At 43.5% G+C, this 22,130-nt stretch overlaps 1 protein-coding gene across 31 annotated transcripts in view; it reads right to left on the bottom strand.

The window, feature by feature from the left end:
• SORBS1 (sorbin and SH3 domain containing 1) overlaps positions 1-22,130 on the bottom strand; it is a 174,393-nt gene that overhangs the window by 14,052 nt on the left and 138,211 nt on the right. For 16 of the 31 annotated variants that reach the window (XM_063338910.1, XM_063338894.1, XM_063338893.1 and 13 more), the window contains 11 exons: positions 20,865-20,948; positions 16,793-16,858; positions 16,117-16,218; positions 14,727-14,776; positions 11,570-11,745; positions 7,627-7,712; positions 5,829-5,996; positions 4,335-4,381; positions 2,496-2,610; positions 2,263-2,388; positions 1,014-1,208 (listed from right to left, as the gene is read on the bottom strand). In XM_063338910.1, coding sequence (XP_063194980.1) covers positions 1,014-1,208; positions 2,263-2,388; positions 2,496-2,610; positions 4,335-4,381; positions 5,829-5,996; positions 7,627-7,712; positions 11,570-11,745; positions 14,727-14,776; positions 16,117-16,218; positions 16,793-16,858; positions 20,865-20,948 — 1,215 coding nt within the window. Of the gene's footprint in view, positions 1-1,013; positions 1,209-2,262; positions 2,389-2,495; positions 2,611-4,334; positions 4,382-5,828; positions 5,997-7,626; positions 7,713-8,451; positions 9,976-11,569; positions 11,746-14,726; positions 14,777-16,116; positions 16,219-16,792; positions 16,859-20,864; positions 20,949-22,130 lie in introns of all 31 variants that reach the window. The other 15 variants (XM_063338897.1, XM_063338896.1, XM_063338888.1 and 12 more) reach the window with 2 other exon arrangements.

The raw sequence follows: 22,130 nt of genomic DNA on the forward strand, positions 1-22,130 counted from the left end.
TACAGTAGCTAAGAATAAAAACACTCCTTTTAGGGAAGAGCCACCAGACACCAGCATGAGCCATAACAGCCTTTCCCATCTGCTTTGGGCTGTATATCCCTTCCTCCCATGCCCAAATCTCCACCTTTGTTCCTTGCAGTCTTGACCTCAGAATGACCTTGCTTCAGTCCCTGTGGGTGACAGGGGGATGCATCAGAACCTCATGGCCGCAACCCAGACATGTATGCTGACCCTCAAAAGCATGAGTATTTGCAGGATGAGAGCAAAACAAAGGTATTTAGAGACTCACTGCCTGTTTGGTATGTTTTCCATGGCAAACATTCTGGGATCCCCATACAGTTACCTGCTGCCATTCTGATTTCTAGTTTGAACTGCAGTATGGCTTACAGTGAATCTAATATTCATGGAAGATCCCAGAATGGCCTGCTCTCAAAGCCTGAGTTAATTTAGCACCTATTTCAAATAATACAGGCCACTCTTCCTGACCCTGTATCCCAAAACCTTGGTTGTGAGCTGGAACGTTTAGGAGCAAGTACACAGCTTGATTCAAGCTGACTGGGATCAACATAATGACTCCTACAGACTATAACAGTCTGTGACACCCTTTTAACAGTCATAATAAAAAAAAAAAATCACTCATCACAGCGAAGGTCTGTAAAGTGTAAATACGCACTCAGGAGGAGCTGGATCACCAATTCATTCCATCTCTGGCAGTGAAATTTATTCAGGTGGCTGTGAACTGTAGCCCTTTCAACCTGGCCTGAATTCAAGCTACAGACCAGAGATGAAAAGCTGAGTCTCCAAATCCCCAAATGACCCATTCATTAACCTTTCTGGTAAACGAAACATCACCTTTTCTTGCAGCTGCAGCATACTGCAGGGAGCACGTGGCTTTTACTGGGCAAAACACTAGTCTTAGGTACAGCCTTTTTCAGCTATTGCTCTTTGCACAGCAATGGCAACATCCCTCTGTTCTGCACGGTGCTGTGACTGGCTGCATCTAGTCCAAATACCTGTGGTGAAGCTGTCATGCTGCGGTTAGGGGAGAGGGACATTGGTGGGTCAGGATAGTCGATGGCATTCTTGACCACTGGGCGTTTGAGCACCTCCACGTAAGTAACAGGGAAGATGCCTTGGCGATTGGTGCCAGAGATTCTTCCTTCATACCAATTCTCATCCACTCGTCGAATCAACGTGATCCTTTCACCCTATGGGAAGGAACAGTAACGTAGTCCTGACTTTAACATGTTTCATCATTTCAAAGCAGATTACATTTTTAATCTTGCTGCATCTGACTTAAAACAATCGGTTGCTCTCAGCTCCCATTTCCCAGTTATGTGGTCCTAACCCTAATCTCTGGGTAGGAATGACATTTTTCAGTTCAGAGAAGGAGGAAATGCAGATCTTCTGGTGCTGATTTGGGCTGTCTGCAGACTCAGTTATGCTCACTTCACATTTTTAAGACCCTACTTGCTAAAGCCCATTAAAAAAATGGAAACCAGCAGTTTCAGGCTGACCACAAGACCCTCAAGGATATGAGCTATACAGGGAGCATGCACAGGTCTACAGTTTAAACTAGGTCGCTCTATGCTCTCTCCTGTTTTGCTGACAAACAAAGTGACTTCCAGAACCTTAATACAAATTGCAAGCCCCACCCTCACGTATGATTAAAAGACAGACAAGATCTAATCTGAGCATCAAAACAGCTGGTTGAGATGGAGAAATGCTGCTACTTAATCTAAATATGGCTGACTTTGCTCTGAACAGCCTTTACACAACCCATTCCTATCCCTTCACTCTGCATTCAGGTCTAGCCAGTCACTTCAATACCACAGAACCTCTCCTGCCTGTGCTCAATGATTTAGCTTGTAGTACGAAGGAAGGTGAACCCAGTTTCCTTCTTTTCTACGTCACCGTTGTCACGTGACTGTGTGCATCTCCACTGGAGAGGATCAGACTGGAGACACGTCAGCAAATATCTGATTTGCCTTGCAGAGCTAGGCTGCCAGTGCTTGTGTTCAAAGTATCTTCTCAGCCAGCCCTAAGGAAGCAACTGGCACTTCTTGATTCAGCCTACCTGCAACGCTCCCAATGCAATGCGCTACATAATGACTATGAAGTAAAAACATAGGTGATGAGAAGGAATCTTTCCTGAATAAGGAGTTCATCTTATTGGAGCTTTCATTTGGAAATTGCAAGTTATTAGTGTGAAAAAAACCTCAGCGTTTGTCCAGATTCAATTCACCAGCACAATAGTCCTACCTTTCTGAAGGACATTTCCACTTGGGTATCCCCATTGAAGTTGAACTTGGCGATAGCATCTCCATATTCCAATACTTGCAACGGTGATGGCTTTTTGGGCTGAGCTTTCTCAGCTGGTGGGAGGAGCTAGAATGAACAAACAGAATCAAATGAGTCGCATACAAAAAGCCCACAAACTGGTCACTGGCCAAAAGGGAGCGGACAAAGAGAACACCTGCAAGGAAAGCAGCTACCTCTATGTATGATCGTGGAAAGATGCCAACTCTGCCATGGTGTTCGCCTTCATACCAGTTCTGGTCAATCTGCTTGTAAATGTAAACAATATCTCCTTTTTGCAGTGGAAGTTCCCTGTTAACAATACAAGCACTCCATCAGAACTTCAGTGGAGAACAGAAGTGTTCTTTTGCTGTCCAGCAACCCCTATGTACCAAGGGCTGCATCAGCCCTGTTGATAAAAATCATGCTCCATCCAAAGTGAAAGCTACATGTTGGGAATTACCCTGTTCATATCGTGATGTTCAGGGACTCTCTTGCTCTTTGCGCATCTTCTCAAAAAAGCTGGCCTATGAGGGCCCTACTAACCACACAGCCTCCAGCAGCAATGGGGTCAAGCTCAAGCAAAGCATGCCACTGGGCTGCCTTCCATATTGGATATGATGAGCCATGCTCAACTCCTGTTTTGAAACAGGTCATGTCACAAGGGCCCACCAAAGAGACACATGACTTTAATGGAAGCTATTTTGCTGATCAGATGAACGCCAATGTTGATCCTGCAACGATTACACTTCTGGTCAGCCTGTGGTTGCACAACCATTGACCTCACCTGGGCTAACAACTGGGATTTCAATCTACAGTCTTCAGTGCTAAAATGATGAATGTCTGCAACTTGAGGAACTCCCACTGTGGGCAGCTTATACTAGGCTCATAAACCTACTACTTGGGTCCCCACAGGAAAACAGTCAACCTGGCCTTTCCTAACACGATTTTCACAAGCTCTGCTTTACTTTTGTTGGGCACCCTGGTGCATTCTGCTCAAGGGACACAACAGTTACACCATGCATCTGCCTCAGTTTTATTATAGGTGCTGAAGAGATGCTGGGTAAATTGTTATGAATCATCACCTACAGAACACGTAAAATGTTCTCAGGACATTGGCACCTGAGACGAAAAACAGCAGGTCCTTCACTGAATTCTGTTCTTCTTCTTTCTTCTCTCCCTAACAATGTTAAAAACGAGAGCTTCTCCAGGCTCATGCAGAGGGAAAGGCCTTCCAGGCCTTCTCTTCACAGCAGTGTTCCCTAAAAAGTATGAACAGTGCTGTGTGATTCACCTGAGGGACCACAACAGAGCTCAGAGGTACAACAAGGCCACCAGAAACATCCCGCTGGTGTATCCACAGATGCCAGGGGAGCAGTGACCAGTCTGTACCCCTTATAGGTCCTCCTGAATCAGGAAAATCCTCAGTCATGGACCCACCTACTTGCTTAAAGCCAGGCATCTGTTTAAGTCCCTTGCTGACTTTGGGTTACGCTTAGCACAGTGAAAAGGATGCTGCTGTTCTGCATATCTATTTCTTCTGACCATCTGTATGGCAGATTTACGCAGTGAGCTACTAACACAGTTCTTCCAGCTCCTAAATTGGAGCGCAACCAGGGATGTCATGCAGGGGAATCCCTTCCATCTCTAGCACAAGGGCAGTGACAGAGCTGCTGACAAAAGGTCTCACCCAGCTGTCCTGCTTACAAGGTACAAGGAGGAACATCAGCCAAGGCACTCCCCCGTGGCTCCACACAGCCTCAGAGCGCAGCGCTCACTTGTTCCAATAAAGAATGTGGGTTTGCCCCCAAAACCACGTGGGATACAGATGCTCTAAGAAAGAAGTATTTTCCTAAAGGTCCTTTAGAGGCTATGACCTGCGAGATTCATATTACTTTTCCCTGCCTTACTGTGGATGCCTTTGCTTTGAGCTGCTGGAAAGACACTCCCAAAACATGAATCCAATTGCATGACACTTCATAAATGCTGCATCCTAGGGGAAAAAGCAGAGGAAGAATACTCAAGGCTGTACTCACTTTAGCGTCTGTGCTTTAAAGTCAAACTTGGCTCTAGCGGGTCTCATCTGGAGATCAAAAAAAAAATCAACACATTAAAATAATTATTAGGTTTTCAACCCTCTGCTGAGGAAAAACACCCAAACTCTTCTACAGCTAACATTAGTCTGGGGAAGAAAGTGAATGCAGGTATTCTGCTACAAGCTTGTGTGCAACTGGTCCTACAGTCCAAAGATGCTGGATGGGTCTCTCCCACCAGGGCAAAAAGTGCCAACTTCTGGCATAACAGTAATTAAGAGCTCTGCAGGAAATGGATTTAACAGCACTAAACTGTTAAATGTGACAAACCCTGTTGAATGAAAGCTGCTCCAGTAACTACAGTTACTGGGGCGCTGGGACCAAATTTCCCTTGACGTGTGAATGGAGAAGCAAAATTTACTTGCTGGGAGAAGAACAGTAGGATTTTATCTGATGTGGCTCTTGATTATTACCTGGCCTTGCTGAATCCTGCAATGTGACCCATGTACTCTGTATAAATTGGTAGGAAAGAGACAAAGGTGAGGAGGAAATATGAATAAATGATGCACGTGTCTAAAATAATGTCCTCGGTGGCTATAAAGCCAGAGAGGACACTGACAGCAGGCCTGGGCTTTAAAGCTTGACTTAATTGTCTGAATGGCCACAAAATATTCAAACAATTTTAAAGTCATTTCAGTAACAGAGCGTAAAATAAGAAGTAGTCACATTCATGTGGCACCAGACCATTTGAAACTACATAAAGGGCAGACAAGCGTGCTTCACATCCACACGGTGACCACCTCACCCACCACCACAGGGCAGCACCTCAGGGGAAACGGAGCGGCTGTCAAGAGCCCCAGCAGCAATCCCTGAGGCAGGAAAAGGTATTTGGCCAGGACACCTGGACTAGCATCTGGCCCTTGGGAAAAGTGGCTTGGGCTCATGGGAAAACTGTCTGCCTCCTCCTTTGTCTCTTTCAGAAAGACTGACCAGGTCATATGCAGTGAAACATGACGAGACTTTTTCCAATCGTTTCTAAAGGACATTAAGCATCTTTCAAGAGGAGAGAGACAATCCATTTCTAAAAAAACCCCTATGAGACAGTCACATGGCCAGGATCAACAAGACATGAAGTTTCTAAGCGTAAGGCACAGACAAGAAGACGATGTAGCAATATGATGCAAAAGATGTAGAATGCCTTTGATTCACTAAAAGTAGCTGATATTTAAAGTCATGCATCACAGATGTGCACCAGCAATTCTCAGCAGGCATGCTTTAACATATGCAGCTTGGTATAGAGATATCAATTAATTTACCAGGCACAAGAGTCAAAGCAGATCTAAATGAAGCCAGAATGGGAAAGGGGAAAGTGGAAAAAAAAAAACAAAAAGAAACAAACGACATTCTCTGAAGAGCTGATGTCGGCCTAAAGCACAACGTTGTGAGAGGCAAATATTGCTTTGGGTCAAGCAGCAGACTGAGGTAACTAAAACAGACCTCTGACCCAGATTTCCTCTTTGCTGTATCGTCTACATTTAGGAGGTCCCCAAACCGCTCATTAGTGATAAACTGATGGTGCGTTGGAATAACCCCTGTGTGCCTTCTAGCTGCAATATCAGCTTCTTCTTGCTCACGTTTAAGCCGTCTCTGGTCCTCTAAAAGTTTCTGCCATAAAATTGCATAAAATGGGCAGTAAATCATCTAGTTAAAGGCATTCAAAAGCTGCCATAAATGTGACTCAAACAAAATTTCTGAGGTCCCAGCAAATAGCTGGGATTTTACAGTCCAACATAAAATACTGATTCTACTAACTACACAATACCCTTTCATTTTACAAGCACAGAAAATACATCACCATTATGGCATAACTGAAACCCAGCTCATACCGAGGATCTGATCCAACGCTGATGGAAGTCAACAAGGAGTTTTTCCTAAGTTTTGGCCAGGTCCTGGGAGCTTCTAAGAAGGTTGCTGACAATGCAGAGGGCTGATCCAAACCCCACTTCGACCAACAGGCAGTTTCTCTCATTGACTTCCAAAAGACCTGAATCAGCCCCACAGGTAAGTTCTGAGGCACCAAACTCCCCCGAGCTTTGCAAGGAGCCTGGGACAGTGCCTAACCACCTTCAGGTACCAGGTTCTCCCATACTTCCTTTGGGCTCATGTAATACCCTTTGTAAAATGAAGTAAATAAACCTCAAATAATTATTTCGGACTTCTGAAGTCTCCAGCACACTAATGGAAATGTACGTTCTTGAGTACCTGGGCAGAAGGATTCTTCTACCTTTTGAGGCTGACTTTAGGCTGAAGAGTTTAGCTCTGTGCTAACTCATTTGAAGCCAGCAGGTCTCAGTGAACTCAGTGTTTTGCTTTTACAAAAGTTTTTGTGCTGGATTTTGGAAGTGGGGGGATTACTAACTGTTTCACGAAGATGACAGCAAAAATATACTTTTCGCATATGAATTAAGAGCAGGTTTTACCGTCTATTTCAAAGCATGCATGAACATTATTTGAACTCAGAAAGTTAACACTAAAAATATAGTTTGTTTTTTTTTTCCCCTGGGCAGTGAAAATTAACAGCTTCCTGGAAAGCAATCACTTTATAAATTCTTTAATTCAGCTTGAATACAGTCAGTGCTGGAAAGTCTACGTGGCTTTCCTATTATTTCAGCTTGTCCCAGTGTTGCCCAGCCATTTCAAAAAGGACTGCTACATTCCGTTGTCGTCAACTTTAGACACCATAAAGAATTCTAATTTGCATGGGGCAGAAACTTCACACTTTGTGATAGCTTAAAATGTCTTACATTTGCTGTTCAAAACCTGAGGATCCCCACAAGAAAAATACTGTTCTCACCAGTTTGATAATATACCGACTAAAGTGGCTTGCTTGAAGAACAATAAAACCTTAACTCACTTATAGAATAACCATTCCATCTTTATCTGCGAGAACTAGGGTGTTGTACCACATCTCACATACATCTCCAACCTTTTTACATTCTTTAAATGTAAAAACGTAATTTTTTATTACATACGTACATACACATACGTAATTTTGTATAATTGATAAGAACTATCAGGTTCATTTTAAACAAAAGCTAAATTGGACTACACATTATACATTAAAACAGTGGAAGAGGTAGTATTAAAATTAAAACATACTAATTCTAGCTTGTTGCTCTAACTTCCAATATACATAGCCATGGACATACAAGCCGTCCTTACATAAGGCTGAATGCTATACTTCTTGTACATGGAGCTGCTACAACTGTTATTAGGCCATAAAAGAGGGCGTTACCTCTTTATCGTCATGCCGTCTACGGATGATTTCTTCTGGAGTTTCCATGTAATCAACTGGTGCAAAATGCCTTGGTGATTCTGAATCTACTTCGAAACAACATAAGGGGGTTAAAATACAGATGGATTTATCTAGCATAACCAGAAAGGAAAAAAATAGATATTTTTAAACAAGTTGTTTCCATTATGACAGTAAGGATTCTCAATTGCCATTGACCAAATTGCCAATCAGGTGTTGATAATTTATTCTTTTTCTTTTTTTTTTTTTTTTCCCTTTTGGGCTGTACTTGTGAACAAAGATCCAAAAACAGGGAGAAAATAACAGTACGGGAGAGAGTAAAGACATAGAAGGACTTTGTGAAGAAAAGATTCACTGCCATCAAAATATGATTTGGCATTTTACTGTTGAGAAAAGTTTAATACACACACACGCGCACACATACACACAACTAGACCTTGAGAAACTGCTCCTTAAAGCAAATCATCTGGGTTTGTTTTATGTTCCCAGGTGTGCAAATGATAGAGAATTAGAAATATCTCATGTTGAGATTCTTGCATTCCCGGAGTTGCTTGGGAGACAAACTGAACCCGATGTGATTAGAAAGGCAGCGGAAATCGTTTCTCAGAAGTGCAGCTGTTAACAAGTCCTGAACAAAAATGCTCAGCAAGACACGCAAAGGACGTTAGACACACTAGGGGAAAAAACAGAGAGTCAGGGGATGCAAAGGTGGGGGGTAAAAGTGCGAGGGTTGTGGAAGAAAAGGGGAGGAGAAAGGAAAGCAAGAAGACATATGAAGGGACACTGGTAAAGAACACAAAAAGCCACCTCCTAGGTACGTCCCAAGTTCACTTTGCGGGTTGTTGTTTGTGTCCAGGCTGTGACAGAGGGCATATGGAACAGGGTTCCCATTGTTTAAGGAGTCAGGAGTGTCAGCCCGGCCCATGAAGCTATCTTGGCTAGATCCCATGGTGGGGAAGCAGCTAAGCCTCTCCACAATGTCATAGGAAGACAGGCGCCGGGGCGCTAGAGGCCTGCTTCTGGAGCAATGTTGGTGCTGGGAGTGGTGACTCTTGTCTCCTACGCTCCCCTGCAGCTGTATGGGGTTGTCTGGGTTCTCAGGGCTGGGCACTGCCGGGCTTCCCGGGCAGTCTGGGGGTGGAGTCCTGCAGGATTTGTGTTGGAAGGGCTTTTTCAATCGGAAGGGGAGCGGGCTCATTAGGTAGACGTTTCTGGGGAGCACGTGTCTGTCCCCATAGACATCCCCTTTGGATTCAGGGTTCCTGGAAGCCTGTTGCTGCTCGTGCCTTCGGATGGTAGTGAACCTGGTGTAGGAAGCTGGGCACGAGCCTTTGCATCTGTTGATTTTATGCTTCTGAGGGCCATTGAGGTTGCTGTTGCTGCTGCCACCACTGTCATTGGATGCATTTGAGAGGAGATCTATCTCATCCGTGCAAGCTGAAAGTGTGTCCATAGGGACGGCATCACTGACATCCGAAGCCGCGTCCTCCACGTTGCTGCAGGAGCGGGAGGATTTATCTGCCAAGCTGGCAGCATCCTTCTCTTCTTGGTGTGCTTTTGGCAAATCCAGAAGAAACTCTGCAGAGTAGGCAGAGCTCAGGCAAGTTTTAGACTGGAGAGAAGTGGTGAATTTGTTTTGTCCAGTGGAAAAGTCAAGCGAGGGCATCGATCGGGATCTCTGGATCAGCTGCTCAAAGGCACTGATACGGGAGGAAACAGTGTGTTTGGGGATCTGCTCTGAATCCTCTCGACTGAGGCTGTGCTCCATCCCGTCCTTTGCTTCATTCTCAAACTGAGATGCAATATCCCTCACGCTGCAGGAGGAGACTGTGCCCAAATGGATCCTGGACCGGTTGATCTGGTGCATGTCTTTATACAGCATTGTAAACTCCATCCCACTCTTCCTGGAGGCAGGGAACAGGTGGCCTTTCCTAGAGTTGGTGCCATACTCCTGCAGGCTCATGGTACTGCCGGATTTGATGGCATACTCCTGCTTCGACTTCATCAACATGTTTTCTATGCTTTCCCCTATGTCTACCATGAAAGCTTTTTTATTATCAAACAAGGCAACAGAGCTACGAAGGTTTTCGCAGCTTTGAGCTTTCTCATGAGACAGCAAGATACCCTTCTTGTCCTGCACAAGAGCAGCTGGAGCTGCTAGTTTGGGTTTGAATTTAGAAGGGAGGATTTCAGTAATGCAGGCTTTTGCAGCTGATAAGGGCTTCTTATGTTTACATGCGTGACCTAACATACCGGTATGACTAGCGTTAAAGGTTCGGCTATTAACTGAAGAGGGTGCAGTCATATGAGCATTCCCACCTTTACGATCCACTGGTAAGCATGCAGAATAAAATAAATACAACCTGTTAGCTTAAGTGCTAGAAAGCTATTGAGAAAGGAGAAAGAACATGCTTGGATTTCATAAAATGCACTTTAAAGAAACAAAGCTCCAAAACATAAAGAAAAGCAGGAAGAAACTGCACAACAAGCCACGCTTACAGGAGTAGGTGAAGTGCTGCTAACATCTCTAAAATGAGAGGCCTGGCCAGAAGCAGATCTAGAGCACTTTGAAGGTACCCTCCTAAAAAGTGCTAAGCATCAAGCTTCCAGGGAAGCTGTGGTATCATGGAAAAGGACGGCTGAACCCTGGGCAGGATCAGGGTGTCAGCAAGAATGCAGAGGCACTATCATTGCAAAAATGGCTTAATACAAGCCTGTAATCACACCTACTACGGTCTCACCACAGTGCTTGCCAGTTTATTCCTGGGAGGGAGAAAATACTCAGCGGCTGACTGTGCTAGCACAAGCAGGCCGTATCAGTTGGCCTTGCCGAAGAGCTGTCTGCTTAGAGATTCCCCATACTAGGAATAAGCTAGTCCTTCAGACAATGTGGTTGGCCATGTTTGCTTTAAAAATCAAGGAGTCAGATCAGGACATTTTTTTTTTTTTTTCTAAGTCAAATCCAGTCTGGGTTCAGCTTAGACTGCAGTTTTTTAGGTCTGTTTCCGATTTAAGTTCAAACTCAAATGTCGAAATAACCATCCAAGCTCAACTGCAGTTTAGGGAACAATAATTGTTTGAACAGATTTTTTTGTTCAGATCCAGTTTGACTCCCTGCCCTACAGGCCTGACATAATGCTGAAAAACAGCTGGAAGACGGAGACAGAGAGAGACCTTTTTGATGTGATGCACTATTTTTAGGCAGAGCAGTTCAGAAACCCAACGCATTCCTTCCACAGTCCTCTCCCCATCTCAAGCCATTTTTAGGTTGAAGTTGGCTCAGAGATACATTCCCCAATACAACTCCCTGATGGGAGTCATGCTCTTCCTTGTCCTAATCTTCTAGAGAGTCCACGATGCGGGGAGGAAAGGGGAGGAGATGCATCGGTCTCTGCTGCCTCGCCTTCTCAGAGCCTGCAGGGCATCGCTGGTTCACGGTGTCCCATGCATTCTTTGCACACCCCTCAGAGGCAGGAGGCTGTGGAGCACGCGGTGCCAGCTACACCAGGGTAGCCAGGCCAGCAGACATGGTGTGGCCTGCTGAGATACTGCGGCATGAAGAGCAGAAAAGGCAGGGAAGGGCTCTAGCATGGCAAGGCAGTGGGAGCAGATGGATAGCAAGGCCAGCCTTATCAGCCTCGAGGAAGAACATGAGGATGTAGAGTGTGGCTGGGGTGCTGGATGGAGAGACCTAGTCCCTCTTGGGAAGAGGAGTCTGGATCAGATAAAGGGGCCATGAAAAATATTGGCCAGTGTGGTCTGAGAGAAAAAACAGAAGGAAAACTGGGGATGGCAAAGAGGAAGGACAGAGGAAACCTCAACTGGCTTGAATAGGACTCTAAACCCTGCAGCAGTTTGCCCCATATCACCTGGCTTTTGACACTCTGTGCAGAATGGAGAAGAGGTTAGTGCCCTGACCACCTACCTTTTGTGGAAGCAGAGCTAGAAGGTCGCTTGAGACCACTCAGCCCCTGGAACGGGATGTCTCCACCTTCCAGCACACTCTTGTAAATCTGCCTTTCATTCTCCAAGCCAGCAGGGTCCCCCAGTGCTGGTTCTGACTCTCTCTTCACTGCATGGTAGTTGGGTGAATACGTGGAGCTGGAAAACACAAAAAAGGGGGAGGGACACCAGTGGGTCACTTCTGTTTGCTGAGAGCTTCATGCAAAGTAAGAGAAAACCGCACTTGTGAACCCAGAATAGACTGTGCATGAAGAACTGGTGCTGAATGAAGAGGTTATGAATACATTGCGATCACTTTCTAGGTTTGGCACTACCATAGCATTCTCCACCTGAGGGAACTCTCCCCATTCAGTCCCTCAGCAAACAGGTGGCAGGAAAGCACTCCTCCTTTATTTTACAGATGAGACCACAGAGTCACAGAGCAGATGCATGATTTCTTTGCAGGCACAAAGAAACTCATTGGTTAGCTGGAAGTAGCACAAATATCTTCCAGCTCCTAGTCCTCTCTCCTGAAACCCCAGCCAGGCCTGTCCTCTGCTTACAAAGCACAGCTGCTCAGGAATTCATCACAACCAGTTCAGCCTCCTCCCAGTTAACACTATAGTTCAAGACTCCCAGAGCAATTTCTCAAGTCCACCAGTGAGGGACCACGCAGAGAAGCAACAGTACAGGGCTACAGACACTACTGTTTTAAATGCTAAAGAAATTCCCAGATACGCACACTTCTGCTCAGCCTTGCCTAAGGCCTCCGTTACAGGGAATGAAAAATCCTGTACTCGAAGTCTACTGTGCAGATATATAAAAAAAATGCTGTTAAAATGAGTACAGTTTTAATTTCTTGGGCCTTTAAAGACTGGACATTTATTACAAATCCCTTTCCTCAGTCATGAAGGTGGAGGGCACAAGTATGTGGGGGCACAAGTATGCCCCCACATCTGATTTCTAGATTTCACTGTTTTCTCTCTAAAAAAAATAACTGACAATGCTATGGTATAAATGGCCCTTCCAGGCACAAAAGACTTCCTGAGCAATGAGGCAGACATGTTTTCCTAAAAGCTAAGTTCATCTGATACCAGTTCTTGTGCTCAACCAGGCTCGTCAGAAAAAGATGCAGTCTCACACAAAGCTATTCTGGGGCCAAAGCATGACTGCTGGAAAGTTTGAAAAAATAAAAAAAAATAGGGCATTTGCCAATTCATGGAAACATTCTGAAAGCTGGTTTACATCCTGATGTCCAGGAGTGATTCAAATTTATGTGACTGTGGAAATGCTCGTGGTTACGCCTGCTTGTTGTGGATAAATTTGTACATACATCTGTTTATTTTGGACAGATGCTGTACTTACGGGGTAAAGAGAAAGCCTTCAAACACATCAGAGGACTGGCCACAGAGGTGGAATTACACAATGTCTGGATCACAAAGAAGATTTTAGTTTCTGGACAAGGAAAACCAGGTCATATGCGGTCTCATAAATTACTTTCTGGAGTAAAAGCTCATGAAAAGCACCGTGAAAGAGAAAGGGAAAACTGTCACTTTTTCAACCTAGGCAATGCTCAGAGAGACCCACAGCTACAGAGCTGTTATCTCTTATGGGGGTTATCCCAGTGCCTCTCTTTGTCACGTTCCCAATGAAGGCCTGTCAGTTGCTGCAGGGAATAATGACTGCCCTGAGGTTTCTTCACCCGGGACGTAAAAGCATTTTAGCCTAGTTGATAAAAACCAAAGGGTTACAGTGATCTCCTTTGGGAATACACCTGGGGAAAAGAGAGGAGGCACTCGGCAGAGTCCCTTTTCCAGTTGCTCTCTCATTAGGGTCAGCAAGCAGTACTTAAGGGGGGCCAAGGCAGTCTGCAAGATCATAATCAGGTGAACAGAGGGAAGAGCACGACTGCAAAAAAGACAATCAACTCCAGGTATCTTTTCCCCCTGCTCTCTAAAAGCAGGGAAGAATGTGCGACGCCATGGCCTCACTGTTGTTTCCCATTCCCAGCCTACTCAGGCTGCTTCCCCTCCACTGGCTCAGATGCTGGCGCTCCTGCATGCTTTAGGTGGCATCAGAAAGGGCACAGACAGTGCTGCTGTGGGCAGAAACCTTATGAGTCTTCCGCAAATATAAGCTATTCTTTTATGCTAATCTCTAAGATTTCCACTTATTTTATTGCTTTTTCCCTATTAAAACAAAACTAAACAGTCATAGGAAAAACCAACAAAATGCAGCAGCGTGTCTCCCAGCAGAATGAACACAGGCAGAAGGGAACTGAGTTGAAAGAAGTACAGGAGACCTCTAAGGCAGCCCCAGAGGGGCGGTGAACACAGGTGATATTAATGGGTGTCTGGAGAAGAACATGCCTTTCCTAACAAACCATCCACACAGAGGGAATCACCGTGCCTACGGACAGCGTTAAGCATGCAGTCCAATTACAAGGAGCAGCAGTTCGCAGTAGGAGCTGCCTCCATGGCTCGAGTAGCTCAGCACAGCTCAGCATCTAGCTCTGGATTTTTTTTTGGCGTCTTCCTCTTTTAAAACAAACCAGCTCCATGTACAATTCCATTAGACAGAGTATACTGTTTATTACATGTTCCTCTGGAAAAGCAGTGCCACATTAGATCTTTGACAAGTATCATTCCTGCTACCACTGTTCCCTTCCTGGAATATGGAAAATTATTGCCTTCCAATAACAACACCCTTTTGATCTGGTGCGCATAATTGGGAATATTTAACAGGATCTATCATACATGTGGAACAGAAACAAACTTTGTTTATTCCATGCAATAGAGTTGCTTACATGAAGTTACAGTCAATTTGCAAACTTCATCAAGATGGAGTTAAAGGTCTGGGTCTTTTTTTTGTTTGTTTGTTTAAAAATACTGCCTAGTATAATCAGCAATTCTTATCTAGACAATGCAACCACTCATGAAATCACTTCAAAATTCATTCAAGATCAAAGAGCAGATATTGTACCTGGACTCATCTTAAGCACACATATAATTCTCACGGTACATGCATTTGTCTATATCCATCATCAAAAAATAAAGCCAATCCATTTCCAACGCCCTAAATGCTGTCCTACATGCCCTTAGATTGTAAAAGAGACATCAAAAAGCAATAGGAAAACTTACTAGGAAGAATGGTCTGTGGAAGTTTCCAGAGGAGTAACACCTGCTGTATTCTGCAAAAGTCCAAACAAAGGAGTCATTGATATGCACTTACACGTGAGGAGAAAGAAAAAGTCTTGCTTAAGTAATTTTCCATCTATTGCTCGAATATTAGCCTTTAGGAGACATTGAGGTTTAAGTCTAAATGCAATTTAAGCTGTCAACATCTTTGCAGAAAAGCGACAATTTTCCTGAGTTCCTTCAGGGCAGTGACAGGTTTTTAGCACAGCCGATGCCTTTTCGCAGCGCCTATTCTTTTGTCTGCAAATGAGTCATTGTGAATAAAGCCAAAAGCAAGAAGAGATAACCAGCTGGGCCATGACCAGGAGACACATGCTCATAATTATTTCCCCAAGCTTTTCCCCCAACCGGTCACTGCCCGCCTTTGCTTTAAAGGTATATTACATTTCTGCAGCACAATACATTCCTCAGCGTTCAAAAAAATATCAAAGCACTAATAAGAAAAGCAACGTTTCAGTTCAGTTTCCTTACTTAGGAGAAGCAATGCCAGCTGCACAGGTTCAATAGCAAAAGCCAGTTCTTATCCGCTTGCTTTAAATCCATCTAACACTTCCTAGGCACATTATTTTAAAAATTGAAGGCAATTTTAGAAGAAATGCTCTATTTGGTGTCCCCTCATCTATCTTAGCATTCCTATGTAGGAAGAAAAAGCAAATCTTGGGGCTGAAAAAGCAGCTTTTTCAAGTCCTGGTGAAATGCCGCAGCTTCAAAAAAAAATCAACAACAGAAAAAAAAAAAAAGAAAAAATGGCATGTTACCAAATTAATCTATAATTTCATGGTTCAGGTCCTGCAGACCCTCGAAACAGCAGCAGCAGCTGACCTGCCCTAGAAGGTCATGGCAAGGTGCAGCGTAAGGAAAATTGGGTAAAATCTCTTGGGAATATCCAAATCTTGTGTAGGCGTGAGCTCCTAGCAGAAAGCGGGGCTTCTATGAAGGGAGGGTAGATGGCAACACGCTTGAAAGGCACGAGATGATGACGTGACGCCAACCAAGAATTTTAAGCTGATTGCTGCTGCCTATTCATGTGAAAAATAAAGAGGGTTTTTTTGCAGACACTGAACTCAAAACCCTAAAGGAGGACAGGGGTGGGGGTGGGGGGCAGCTGAAAGGGAATGGGGGAGAGAGGAAATCACTGTATCTGAAATGGATTTTAAGCCGGATTCTCAGCATCACGTTCTATTATTTCTGACAGCGACACAGCAAGCCATGCAGTCAGAACGGTCAGAACCATTATTTATCCCAACCTCATTTAATAATCATCCAGCAGTGAATAGATTAGAGCAGAGAGTTTGGAAACAGGGATTGGCAGCATGAAAAGAATAGGAAATACCTTCTGTGGCTTTTTATGTGGCGCTTTATAAAGCTTCTCCATTTTTTCTAAATCTGCCTCTAACTCAGTCTGGTAGAGGTAGAGGTCTTTTTCTAGATCAGTCTGGTTAAAGAAGGAGAAGAAGAATGGGAAAATAATGCTTAGGGTTAGGGGAAACCAAAGGAATGTTAATTTTGAAAAAAAAAAAAAGCGAGCCTTTTTAATCGAAAAAAGACAAAGATGGTATGGACAATACACAGAATTTCACTAGTAATTAATCATGTTTCAATCATTACAGAGGAAATAGTTTTAGGCATTTAACATTCAAAATTAAGAGATGCACAGGCCTCCTAGAATCTAATTCTACAAACCATAAAGTTATAAAACCCACCTGTAAAAAAAAAAAGAAAAGATACTGTAACAATATGCAATATGCTGTTAGTATAATTATCATTGCAAGTCAAGATAGCGAAACCACCACTCTAAATTATGGCTGATTATGATTTAAGAATTGTTTATTAAATCAATTTACTAGCTACTTAATTGTTAGGCTGATGAGCTAAGCCCAATTAAAAAAAAATCACTCACAAGCACACAAAACCCAAGCAATGCTACAAAAAAAAAAAAAAAAGAAAATCACATACACACATACATACGCGCTAGATGCTGTAGTACAACGTATGTGAGACACAATTACCTTTCTATCCTCTCTAGTAAGGATAGAGCAATCTCCAGGAGTATAATCCCAAATCTTTTTTGGAGGCTGATGGAAAGCAGAGGAAGGAAATGAGGAAATGAAGATAAGGAAAGACATCACAGAGAATATGGAAACTGGATTAGAACAGAGGGGGAATACAATAGGGGATTTGCATCAACACTGAAAAGAAATTAAAAAAAACAACCTACAACAGAGAAAGAGAGATAGAAAGACGGATAAATCCGCTATAGCACAAATATCAAGAGATCATGGGAGGCAAAAGGGAACATACATGCAGTCTGGGAGGGGCTGTTTTCAGTAGTGTTTGAGGAAATTTTTATTTTTGCAAGATGCTCTAAGGGATTTTGGGCTCTCTAGAGGGAGCCCACAACTGGTGGTTAAAGCATTCTTAACACAAAACGAAAACAAAATGGGGAAAAAAACACACAGTCATAAAAAGCATTTGTTTTGCTCATTCTTCTTTTCAAAAGGAAAGGGTAAAACAAGGGCCTTTGATAAAAAAAAAGGGAGAATCTTTCCCACCCCCACCAGACTATGAATACATACCATGTGAACAAATGGCTGAATTTCCAGTGGTGGCATTGTGGGGCAATGAGAACGCAGAGTTGTTATTTTTTATTTCACTGTTTTGGGGGTTTGGTTTGTGGGGTTTTTTGGTGGAGAGAGTGGGACACATGGAACTTTGGGAACTAGTTATTTAAAATTCATCCTATTGGTGAAGGCGCCAATTTCAAAACGGGATTTTCCTGTTGTAAGTATCAGGGAGGATTATTCAAAGTAAAGAGCTTTGTCCTAACACTCCTATCCAAATAATGCCATGATAATATCCTCATTTCACCAGATATGCACCTCTCACTGAAATGCTCAGAGTCCTTGTTCTTAGTTTGTGAAATCAGAATACATTTGCTCTGTTTCCAAACAAAAATAACTTCTGTTGGTTGGCAATCATCCTAGGTGTCCATATTGACTTCTGTGACGATTATCTCTGACTCACTGACAAGGAATCTCCCAGTGTCAGTCTATCAAAGGTGAGACTGAGCTACAGCACTCGGGTCTTGGTCCAAATTCCTTCAGGTTTCTAGACTGCCTGGATCTGTAGTTTGAACCCAGCCCCCTTCTACATTGAGACAGCCATGCATGGATTGCAAACACTGTAAATAACTATTTCTTATCCATCAGATCAGCAGCTGCAGGTAGGTAGCTGGTGCTGCAAAGAGATAGGGTTGAGATTTGGAGGGAGGAACTGGAGGGAAGGAGGTGAGAAGGCAGGACATGCACCCCTTTTTCCAGCCCCCCTGCTCCTCCGTTTATAGCAAAGAGCTTAGTGCTGTCTCAGGAAAGGCTGGGAGAAAGTGCCCATGTGTGATCCTGCGATTACAATGGAAGACAACTGAGCTCTAGGCTAGCCAAATGTCAAGTTTTGTGGATGGGCTCCATGGAGCTGCGGAGCCACAGGTCAGGAGGAAGGAAGCACGCGGGGATTCAGTCGCAGCAGCACGCTGAAAAAGCATCCATGCTGCAGAGACTGATCTACCTGTCTGCAGGGCATGTGCCTGTCCACAGAGCTGCCTAGAAATGCATCTGGGATCCTGGTTCAGCAAAGTGTCTCTTCAGCTGTCTTAGGAAGCGCGTGTGCTTTCCTCGATGGGGAAAACCCCGTCCTGGTCATTCTGGTGTGGCTGGAAAGCAACACCCACAGGCTCACAAGAATCCTGAGCTCCCTTTTACCAAAGATGTTCCTGCCCACATCATATAGCTGCAAATAAAGTCAGAAAGCCAGGGGAAATCATCCTGTAGAAGTACGTGTTATCCCCAGCACTGGAAAAAAAAAAAGCTGGGACAAACAGAAAATCTTTGAAAATCCCAGGTGCTGGTAAATGTCAATTAAAACACTCTGATTAGGCATGGGGCTTAGCCACTAGCTGGTCACAAAAATCTCATCCTCTTGTGACCTGAGTAAGCAAAGCTACATAAAGTATGCTCTTTTGGATCTTGTGACGAAGCTCAGAGGGAGCTTTGCTGAATTTCTGTCAAGTTCCAGAGCAGGTAGCTACAGAAGTCTGAGATGACATCCTCAATTCAAGTGCCTGATGTAATGCCAAAGCACTATCTACACAGTACCACATTCATGGCTTTGGAGATAGAGCAGGTTGACTTGGGATGCCATAGAATCATAGAATTGTTGAGGTTGGAAGGGACCTTTAAGATCATCGAGTCCAACCTTTAGCCTACCCTGACAAGAGCCTTTCAAGGCAAGCTGTAAGAAAGCAGCCCTTCGCAACAGTGGCCTGAGCAAGGTGGAGGACTTGTCACCAGAAGAGATGGTCTGCTGAATGAGAGCTGGATGACTGGTGTAGCCTGAGATGCCCTCCTCTGAAGTAAGGCCAAGGCTGCATGACTAAAAGCACAAACACACACTTCTAAGGAACAGATATACCCTCACTTCTACAAAGCCCTGAGGGCATAAATGTTCTCCTTTCTCTGACACATTTTGCATTAACTTATACTAACTCAAAGGATCAGAGAGATGACACACCTTCATTCATTACAAGGGCATATTGCTATTAATTACACGACAGCAAAGAAAAGCAGGTTTCTTCCCACTTTGTGGAAATCTTAATCCATGACAATTTATGAGGGATTAAATCCTTAGACTAACATCACTTGAAAGCCTCAGTGAGGTGGGATTTACCTGACTTCTACTGCCTAAAAGTTATGGGGTCTCATCTCAAACACTGTTGAAGGTCCTTCTTTAGCTTTGGATGGAAGGTCCATAGCTATATAAAAATTTTCTGTGACAGAACAGTCTACCCAGCCACTGTACGTGCCTGGTTTTCAGCAAAAATTACACTATTTTTATGATGAGATCAGACTGGGCACCCAACCTCAGGCAGCTACATTCTGTGCAGAGGAATTTTGTCAGTTCTAAGAAAACAGAGAACAAAGACCAGATATAAAGAAAATCTGCCCTCTGGTGTCCATGTGCAATTGCCTTTGAAGCCAGTAGTGAACTTTAAAATGTATTTTGGGTTTTTTGTTCACGCAGGGAAATCTCAGCAGCACTCAATGGTGTGCATGGACATCTGGCAAATGACCTCAAGGAGAAAGGAGAAACAACCACTATACTATCAGCATCTCACTATACAGATGTGAGAGGCTGATACTGCTGCAGTAAGAGTAGCTGATGAAATACTATTTAATAATGAAGTTAATGGTGCTTAATCAGTAAGAACCAGGCCATAGACTGGTTTAAAGTCACATTTTTTTCCAGTAGCCATGACCACTGATGTGTTCCCTCCATCAAAACGTCCTTTGTCCTATTGAATAACTAAGCTTTGCTAAGCTTCATCTTTTTCCAGAGTGGGAAATCAAGGCTTTTTTTTTTTTTCCTTTTTACACCCCCCACCCCTACCCCAGCAACGCAGCTCCATTTGAAAAGAAAGCACACTGTTCTCAGACTCCTTTGGTTTCAGGGAATGGCAAGGGCTATTCAGCACAGACTGATGCACCCCATTTAGGCAATGGGCTGCTACATGCGTAAGGAAATGAGCAGGAAACAGGGTCATGATCTGTTTATGGATAACTGGAAACTACTGACCTAGAGTTCACAAGCCAAGGCCAGGAATAAATGAATGATTCTTCTTGACTTAAAGCTACCCATCAGCCATCCTAGATCTTGTTAGGCAGAGGGAGAATAAGGGCTTTGAATAAGGACTTCCAATAAATGAGAACAAGGCATTACTTCTAAAATTAACAAAAACGCATTTTGAACTATGGTGAGTGAAAGAATATTGCCTTGTTGATACATATGGCTGGAAGGTGGGAATGTTTGTAAATGGCTTCAAAATACTTAAAGTAGTAACAGAACAGCTGCTTTACATCAGTACCAGCATGATGTTATGAACAATCACATTTTCAAATGAGTAAGGCAGCTGTTCCAGGTTTAGGGCCTAGCAAAGAGAAGTGACAATCATTTAAAAAAAAAAAAAAAAAAAAAAAAAAAAAAAAAAGGCAGGTTGACTTCATTGGTCATTGGAACTATCAAACTTACCGGTTTCCCAAACTCCAATTCCGAAAAGAATTTATACCAAGGTTCATTCTTTAAATCTATCTCTTCTGGGCTTATATCCCGAGTCTAAAGGAGTTGGTGATAGGGGAATGGAAGAAAGAGAAGGATAACATTATGCAAAGAATACACGGAAAGGGACTGTTAGAGATGCAGATCCCATGGTTTCCATTCTAAAATGTAGGTATTTAACCTTATAATTTGGAATTTCTATAGCACCTCTCACAAAGGCCATGAACTGCTTTGCAAACATCATTTAAGCCTAATGGCATCATTGTGAGCACCATAAATATGAATTAATTGCATTTTACAGATCAGGAGACCCACACAGAGAGAGATTATGCAGCTTGCCCAGAGTCACAGGGAGACTCAATGGAAGAGCTGGGAGTCGACCAGTCCCTCAGTCCTACGGTCAGACACTTCCATCGAGTCCAAAGCTGCGTGTGCTTTCAAAATTTTCTTAATCTTCATTTGGTTAAAAAATAGATTCAGTGAGACCTGAATCAAATACTGCATCTTTAACAGCACATGAATATGTGAGAAACCCTGTTCTATACACTGCAAACAGAGTGAAAGGTGGTTTTCTAAATCAAAGGAGACACAAGTCAGAGAGAGCGCATCCCTGAAAGATCTCTGAAAGGATGGACAGAGAGACAATATTACTTGTTTCTTCACAAATAAATGTGAGAGAATCAGACAGAACTACAACAAAGGAAAATCAGACAGGACAGAAAACAAACAGTACAGTTGAAAAGAAAATTCCCTTTTGTTCATACAATCTGTTTAAATGAAACGAAAAAAGTTGAAATAGTTGTAGCTGTTTAAAAATACTGCTGGTGAGACAAGAGAATACGGTCCATTGCTAAGGGTTACAAGGTGCCACTCCCCAAAAGACATCTAGCTAACTCTTGCACTTCAGTGTACCTAGTCTTAGGCATAACGGATCTCAGTGCATTAAAAATAGAAATACATAATGTCTGATACGCCAGTGTGATCCCAAGTGCTCCATCACAACAAGCGATGAGCCACACACGGGCACAGAGGGCCAACACAAAGTGTCCTGATGCAAATCGACCTGTGATGGGGTTACTGAGGCAGGGGGAAGTTCCCAACAGTTGCAAGGCTTTGCTGGATGTCCCAGACTCTGCCACAGCCATTAGGCATCACAAAAAAAGCTCTAGGACAAGAGCTCAGCACTGATGCTGAAAGAGGGGCACCGCTTCAATCTGAAAGATAAATGGTTACATCATG

This window comes from Chroicocephalus ridibundus, chromosome 6, assembly GCF_963924245.1.
Source record: "Chroicocephalus ridibundus chromosome 6, bChrRid1.1, whole genome shotgun sequence".
In the NCBI taxonomy this organism is placed as follows: Eukaryota; Metazoa; Chordata; class Aves; order Charadriiformes; family Laridae; genus Chroicocephalus; species Chroicocephalus ridibundus.